The sequence below is a fragment of the Ranitomeya variabilis genome, chromosome 3 (genome assembly GCF_051348905.1).
Source record: "Ranitomeya variabilis isolate aRanVar5 chromosome 3, aRanVar5.hap1, whole genome shotgun sequence".
NCBI classification, from domain to species: domain Eukaryota; kingdom Metazoa; phylum Chordata; class Amphibia; order Anura; family Dendrobatidae; genus Ranitomeya; species Ranitomeya variabilis.
Window position 1 is genome coordinate 445753208 of NC_135234.1, and position 7805 is coordinate 445761012.

General features: G+C 42.0%; 1 protein-coding gene across 1 annotated transcript; it reads right to left on the reverse strand.

Moving 5' to 3' along the window:
- Window positions 1-712: 712 nt before the first annotated feature.
- On the reverse strand, window positions 713-7288 carry CYB5D2 (cytochrome b5 domain containing 2). Its single transcript, XM_077296492.1, has 4 exons — window positions 6953-7288; window positions 3265-3405; window positions 2951-3134; window positions 713-1258 (listed from the first exon to the last, which is right to left on the reverse strand). Exons 1-4 carry the CDS (start codon window positions 7227-7229, stop codon window positions 1045-1047), a joined length of 816 nt encoding a protein of 271 aa, XP_077152607.1. The 5' UTR covers window positions 7230-7288; the 3' UTR covers window positions 713-1044.
- Window positions 7289-7805: the final 517 nt, after the last annotated feature.

Consider the following 7805-nt stretch of genomic DNA (forward strand, 5'->3'; position numbering starts at 1 on the left):
TGTTCCCGTCTTCACTGTGATTGCTTTTCTTCCTCCTAATTAATCAAAAGTAGTATAGATAATTGGCTGTTTCAGCAAAGACCTCATAGAGATCTTATTTGGACATGATTTAACCTGCTGGCGATCCTGTTATACCTCAAAAAATTTATGAATAAATTGACAACAGGGTGGCACCATTTCCATTCACAAGAGGGTTTGTCCAACGGCGGCCACTGTCAACACTGACTGGATAGTGATTGTGGGGAGGGACACTCCCCCAACTTGTAATGTACTGATGTCAACTTATGAATTTCTAGAAATAATAACAAAGGAAAAACACACAACACAGAGTGGTAAAAAAAGATGTCCCAGAATCAGCAATGTCAGGATAGCTACCGTGTTACGGTGTAGCTATGTATAGTGATCAAGCTTTCTAATCACTTTCTGTGGGGTTCACAATTGATAACTAATGATGTTTGGTGAGGTTATTCTTAATGTAGTGCTTATAGGAAAAGCATCAATGAATGACATACCCCAAGGAACAATCCATGTGAATACAAAAACTAAGAAATCAGATTAGGGGCTATAGGAAAAAACTTTGGAAAACTACAGGAAGGCTGCCATTGTTTTTGTCCTAAGTCAAAATTTTCAAGTGGTTGTGCATCCTGTAGATAAATCTATAACACAAACTGCACCACTTGTATTACGCACCAATAAGACATGTGGCACAGTGTTTTTCCAATGTGACATCATAATTTGTAGGTATCACAATTTTACTAAAACCATATATTAGTAATAGAAGTCTTCCAGCGTCCATCTTTATCAATAACAGCCCTTAGAATTGCAGTTTGTTACGTATTCTCGGCATGAGGTCATGCTTGTGTTACATTGAAACGATAATGTCATGCCCGACCTACTAAACAGTCACCAAGGATGTTGCCAGATAGGCAGAGGTTCGCAGTGCTCTGATCCATTGGACTAGCGTCCTGCAAACCTTTTTGCTCATCTCTACTTAGCATGTTATAAGTATCTGTCCATTATGTATAAGTTACAGATATCCATAATTTATTCTTTAAGCAGGCACCAGTCAAAAAGAGGATTGCAGTCTTTATATTCCTTCAGGGAAGGATTATCTAGATCTCCATGGTCATCATGTTCTATTGTCTCAGGATTTTCTGATGGGGGACCAGTAGTCCTGACACATACACAGCGATATCCATCATATCCAGCTAGGTACAATTTTCTGGGGACTCCGACCCAATCTCTTTGTATTCCACCACTACAAAGACAAACAATAATCAGTTGTAGCTGGCTTTATAAAAGTTATTGTATATATACACAGTCTGCCTCTTTAGTTTCTGGCAATTTAGCTACCAGGGTATCTGTCAATACTGTAAATCTACAGTGGGACTAGATAAATCTTAGTAAGCTCAAAAAGTTAGTTGTAACAGCTGCAATGCAACCAAAAGCTCTTTTTACTTATATTTTGGCCTCCAAAATTATAATCCGCTCATTATGTATTAACTATTATATGTGCAACGCCTGGATCTGTATAGACATACAGTAGATCAATAACTGCCAACAGCAGCACAAGTTCATAACTTCTTACAGTATATTTAAAGGACTGTCCACCCTCTGAATTGTATTTTTCATAACCCTTTCTGCTCAGTGTAAAATTAAAAAAAAAAAGAAAAGTCTACTCACTTCTTCAAAACTAGCCAATGACTAGTCACAAATGTGACCATCAGTGTTGAGTTCAGTGATTGATTGCAATGATCACATGTCATGACTAACAGGATCTTGCTGGTGTTTTTGTGACATATGAACACTGCAGCCAATCAGTGGCCACAGTTGATCAACACGGCAATCAAATGCATTGACTGATGAGGATACATGGAAAATGACAAGGGACAAGGGCAGCACTAGAACAAGTGCAGCGGGGGCTCGGTACGGCAATTAATTATTTTTTAACTGTTACTGAAAAAGAAATCAAGTGGAAACATGTTTTATAGAGAAAGCAAATAAATTATGTCCCTTTCACGGCAGACTAAAATATGAGTGCCATTTTTTACTGTCAGCTACATACACTATAGATATATAGGCTATGTGCACACGTAGGAAAAGAGGTGCAGAATTTTCTGCTCAAAATCCGCATCTCCTGGCAGAATCCGCAGCCGTGGATTTTGTGCGGTTTTTATGCGGAATTGATGCGGATTTTGTGCGGTTTTTGCCACTGCGGATTTTTATCATGGAGGGGCGCAGAAACGCTGCAGATCCGCACAACAGAAGTGACATGCACTTCTTTGAAATACGCAGCAATTCCGCACTGATTTTTACGCACCATCTGCACAGCATTTTTTTTGGCCCATTGATTTACATTGTGCTTATTTTTCGATGCCGTCCGTCATTTAATGTTGCAAATTGGGGCTCAGACTTAGCCAGAACCCAACTTTAGGCTACCTTCACATGTAAAATACTGACCAAATACTGAACATCAGAAAACCAGGAGTGGGTAAAAAATGCAAAAGTTGTGACATGCTTCTATCATACTTTTGCCCTGATTGCTCCACTCCTGGTTTTGGCTTACAGATACTAATTAATGATGAGTGAGTATACTCGTTACTCGAGATTTCTCGAGCACGCTCAGGTGACCTCCGAGTATTATTTATTGCTCGGAGATTTAGTTTTCATTGACGCAGCTGAATGATTTACAACTGTTAGCCAGGCTGAGTACATGTGGGGGTTGCCTGGTTGCTAGGGAATCCCCACATGTAATCAAGCTGGCTAACAGATGTAAATCATTCAGTTGAGGTGAGGAAAACTAAATCTCCGAGCAGTAAAAAATACTCGGAGGACCCCCGAGCGTGCTTGGGAAATCTCGAGTAACGAGTATATTCGCTCATCACTAATACTGATGTAAAATACTGACAAAATACTGAATGTGTGCATGTGGCCTGTGGCTGTTACTCACCTATTTTTGGAACACCACACTCTGCTGGAACCAGAGTTAAATTCGGAGTTACATGGTGGAAACTGCTTATTCTCTTCAAATCTCTGCTCTTTTAACTTTACCCCAATATCAATAACTGCTAATGCTTTTTCTAAAGCTTTTGTAGGATTTCCTTCATCATCATAAAAGTGTCCTATGAGTTTACCTTATAGAAAGAAAAATAAAACTGTAAGTACTGACTTTTTAATATATGTTTCTACCCATGAGCTGGTTACCAGCAGTACATTATTATCAGCACAACAGTCTCTAATATTGGGGACAAAAAAAAAACATACCAACCACTGCATAGTTCTTGTGATAAAAACTAAGCCAGTTGTGGAGGTGTAACATCTGCGTAGGCGACAGTTCCGTCACATCCTCTACTAATCCACCTTCTGTAAAGTCACCAGTCACATAGGCTCTAGAGGCATCTCTCGCTGTGAAAAAGAAATACAAAATTTAGTTGCTTTTAGTAAACTCTTTAAGCTGGTGCACGACAAAAATGCATACTTCTGGAACTTTTCTGAAATAAATACAATGCCAATCACTCCAACTGCCCTATGGGCCATTCAATAGCAGTTGTGTAAATCTCTATGCACCATCTACATTTAGAATACATTTTATGCACGGAGGAACAAATATGCTGTGGATTTTTACTAAGAATTTCTTCACATCAATGTACAGGGGTGAAATCTGTAGGGAGTCTGTAGCAAGAAATAAGGAGAAGCAAAGAGTGCGCGCTGTTTTTAAAGGGAATCTGTCACCTCCGGGGACATATATGACCTATTAATATGGGCATACAGGTAATAGAAATTATACACTAGTCCTAGCTGTGTGCCTCATATTAATGGTCTTGATGCTGAGAAATCTTATATTCTTTCTGTATGCTAATGATTTCTTCCAGGCTCCGAGGCATGCGGTGCCTGTAAGAAATCCCTGCCCCCAGTCCTTATAACAAAACTACCCCCCGCCCATGCACATCAGTTATGGCCCCCGGAATCCCGTGCCTGTGCCCTGCACTCCCTCACAAATACGTGCCTCATCCTCCCTTCTATGGGCGCTGCATTAAGGGATCCTCTGTGCAGGGAGTCACTGTGACCTCCTGTGTGCGTGCCGATATGCTCTCCCCACTTCCTCCCTGCACAGTAATCGCTAGGAACCATGTGTACATAGCGATGACAATGCAGGTAGAAAGTGGGGAGAGAATCTTATCGGCGCGCAGGCCTGAGGTCACTAGATCAGAAGTCACCGGCGCCTGCACAGAAGATCCCTGAATGCAGTGCCCACAGAAGGAAGGGTGAGACATGTATTTCTGAGGGAGTGCAGGGAACAGACGTGGGATTTCGGGGATATAACTGATGTGCATGGGAAGGGGTTGTATTGTAATGAGGACTGGGGGCAGGAATTTCTTGCAAGCACCGCACGCCTAGGGGCCTGGAAAAAATCATTAACATACAGAAAGAATAAAAGATTTCTGAAAAACAAGACCGTTAATATGAGGCATACAGGTAGGACTAGTGTAACATTTCTATTACCTGTATGCCCATATTATTAGGTCATATATGTCCCTGGGGGTGACAGATTCCCTTTAACAGTCTGAGCTGCTAATAGCTGCCTCTATGATCAGTTCAGCCATAGACTAAAGGTATGTGCACAGGGGGGTCCGCTCCAAAACATGCCTGAAAAAGTGCTGAGAAAACGCTTGAAAGAAAGTTTTTACATAGAAACGCATATGTTCTATTTGATGTTCATACGTTCATTCTTTTGAGTAACTTTTAACAGATTCAGGTTTAAAAAAAAAAAATTCCAAGCGGCTGACCTGACCAATCTTCAGACATTTTCCACTCTGAAGATGCTCTTTAAAATAGAAGTCATCGGGAAGGATTTTTCCCTTCAGAAACTACTAGCAGATTCTTCATTATCAATAGAGAGAAAAAAAAAACGGCCAGTACAAAAGACGCCATAAAAATAATGGAAAAATGCTTAAAAAAACACTGATGAACAAACGCTGGGGAAACAAAAAGACAGCAAAAGAAAAAAAAAGAAAAGACATTCAGGACAAAAAACACTGCCGTGTATTGTAACGTGTTCCTCTTGGAAAACACAGTGAGTTCGCCCACGTGTATGGCAGAAGACTTATCTACAGTTTATGCTTTCTCGTGGATTCCAGTATACGGCGTCCAGGACAGAAATGACAACGGATCCTGACAGAATTCATTGGCTGATAATGGATCAGTCCCATTGTTGTATTCCATTAGAATACATGTAAGGAATAGGGACATTCTTAAAAAAAAAAACAACAAACCTGCCAAATGGGATCTATTGTAACATGGACCTGGCACTGGATCATGGATCTGGTTAGAAAAGCCCATTATTACAAAAGGATTTTAATGAAATAGAACCACAACTGCAATGTGAACATGGCCTTATAGAAATATACAATTATATAAAGAGTTAAATAGGACCAGGACACCTACTAACTTGTTTGTTTTGGTAAAATGTATTCCCATACAATAATTCCAAGCTTAGAACTGTTAGATGTACTGTTCCTCCTTCATGCCCATTGGAAATGTATGAGTAACCTAAAATTGAGTATAACACTGTTCTCACCATATACCATGCACTTTTTGTGTTATGCTCACATCATCCACATATACTGTACAAAAAAAGGTGCAAAACCAAAATGGTGCAGGATAAAGCTAGACCACCTACACCACTAGGTTCTGACCATCAGGCCTGGGAAGGAGCTGCAGAACATAAAAAGATGCTGCAGTCAGGAAAGACAGGGGGCTGAGGAGTTCTGCCAAGGGGGGAGTCAGAGGGGAAAAATAAGGCCATGTTCACACGTTCAGTACATGTACACCAAAATCAGAAGTGGAACAGGCAGAGGAAAATTATAATAGAAACACGTCACCACTTCTGTATTTATCGCCCACTCCTGGTTTTGGCTTACAAATACTTATGTAAAATACTGATAGTGTGGACGTGGCCTTACTCTGTGTTAGGGGTGTGCCAGCAGCAGGACTCTAGTGTAGGGTCATTATAGAATAACAAATCCCGGCGTGTTTCCCTGGAAGAAGCTAGTGGCGAAACGCGCGTCGGGGTGAGGGGACGCCTGAGCTGCTCTCCTGTGACAAGCTCCCATTATACAGATAATAACTATTTAGTTACCTTTGAATAGCTCTGTACTTGGCTGATCATATAGCATTACTGATGTGAGCATTTATTCTCTGATCCAGCCTCATCCTGTTTATGCTATTAGAAGGCATATAACGGTTTTCGTCTTTTTGCCTCATGATTAGAATTGGCTGTATACTTGCCACTTTAATATAGGTCTTTTCAGTGGATTAATACATTGTGGTCTGCCATTTTAAGGGGGTCACTGTATTATTTATTAATTTTTTTGTCCTTATCCCTTATTTTTACAGCTCTTCCCTCGCTTTGCTCGGCGTCCACTATACCGCATTTCTGCTTTAGTCTTTATAGTGTGGTTTTATATGGATTAAATACAAATTATTATTTAATTACTTTGCTGGATCTCTTCTTGTACCCTCATATTTATCTTATATGTTGTCTGAAGTGCCATCATTTACATAGGACGCTTTTTATTTCATTGTAGGGTCATGACTCTGCATCCAAACCGGGGAAACATCTGCAGATCGCAGCGGTGCTTAGGACACCCAGCAAACTAGCGCTCTCCTCCTGGAGTCAGGGATGTCCCTACTTTTTCTGGGAGTCTTCCAGGCCATGCGCCACCGTTGGAAGCATCGGTAACAGTTTCCCATTGCTGCATACACTTCCAGGAGGAATAACAGAGTAACACAGTGCAGCAGATAGTACTTACTCCAGAATTATTTTATAAAGAAAACTTTAAAAAAATGTCAAGAAGGGAATCCAATGAGTGTTAATTCATTGACTGCCCTCTATAGTGAGTGGCATTTACATGGCACATTGCCCCCTATAGGCAGAAATTAGGATTTGTACCTGCAAAGAAGCTGTAGGAGCCCCCAGGCCCATAATGCTTTATCCCCTTGTGCACGTCAAACACCTGCCCTAGCACTGCCAGGTACAAGCCAGGGCTGCCATGCCCCCCGTGATAGCTGGACAGCTCCCCCTTACTCAGCAGCCGTCCCGGGGTCACACTGCACTGCTTGGGAAAGATAAAGCTCAGCCCGGGGATCTGTACCAAGGCCCATGGATCCGTCCGCATGCCCAGCAGTGCCGCCAGGCCCAGAGCTGCGGCTGCCAGGTACCCGAGCATGCCTGGCACTGCACAGACGCTTCACCTGCCCAGCACACTGCTTGTTTGTTCCGGGTACTCAAGGGGGCGGAGCTAATGCTTTGTGGTGAACCAAAACAGTCATCACACTGCCATCTAGTGGCAACAATACGGATTACAGCCTGCATGAACCACACAGTCCGCAATGATTTTGGCGAACGAGTCCACAACTCAGTCACTGCGTATTGCTGTGGACTCTGCATATTCTCCCTCCCACTGGCACACGGCTTTATGGCATCTGTGCTGCATAATACTATGGGGGTGCATTATACTATATATGACAATGGGTTGCATTATATTATAGGGGTGCATTACACTATGGGGGTGCATGATATTATGGGGTGCATAGTAACAGTTACATATTATACCGCCATGGGCCTGCATTATACTGCTATGGGATGCATTATACTTGTATGAGGCTGCATTATACTATATATAACTGGGGGTGCACAGGGCTGCCACTAGAAATTTCGGGGCCCCATACTGGCAAAATTTCTGGGGCCCCCTTTGAGACTCCGCCCAGGCTCCACCCCAGCCCCGCCTCCACGCTCCACCCCT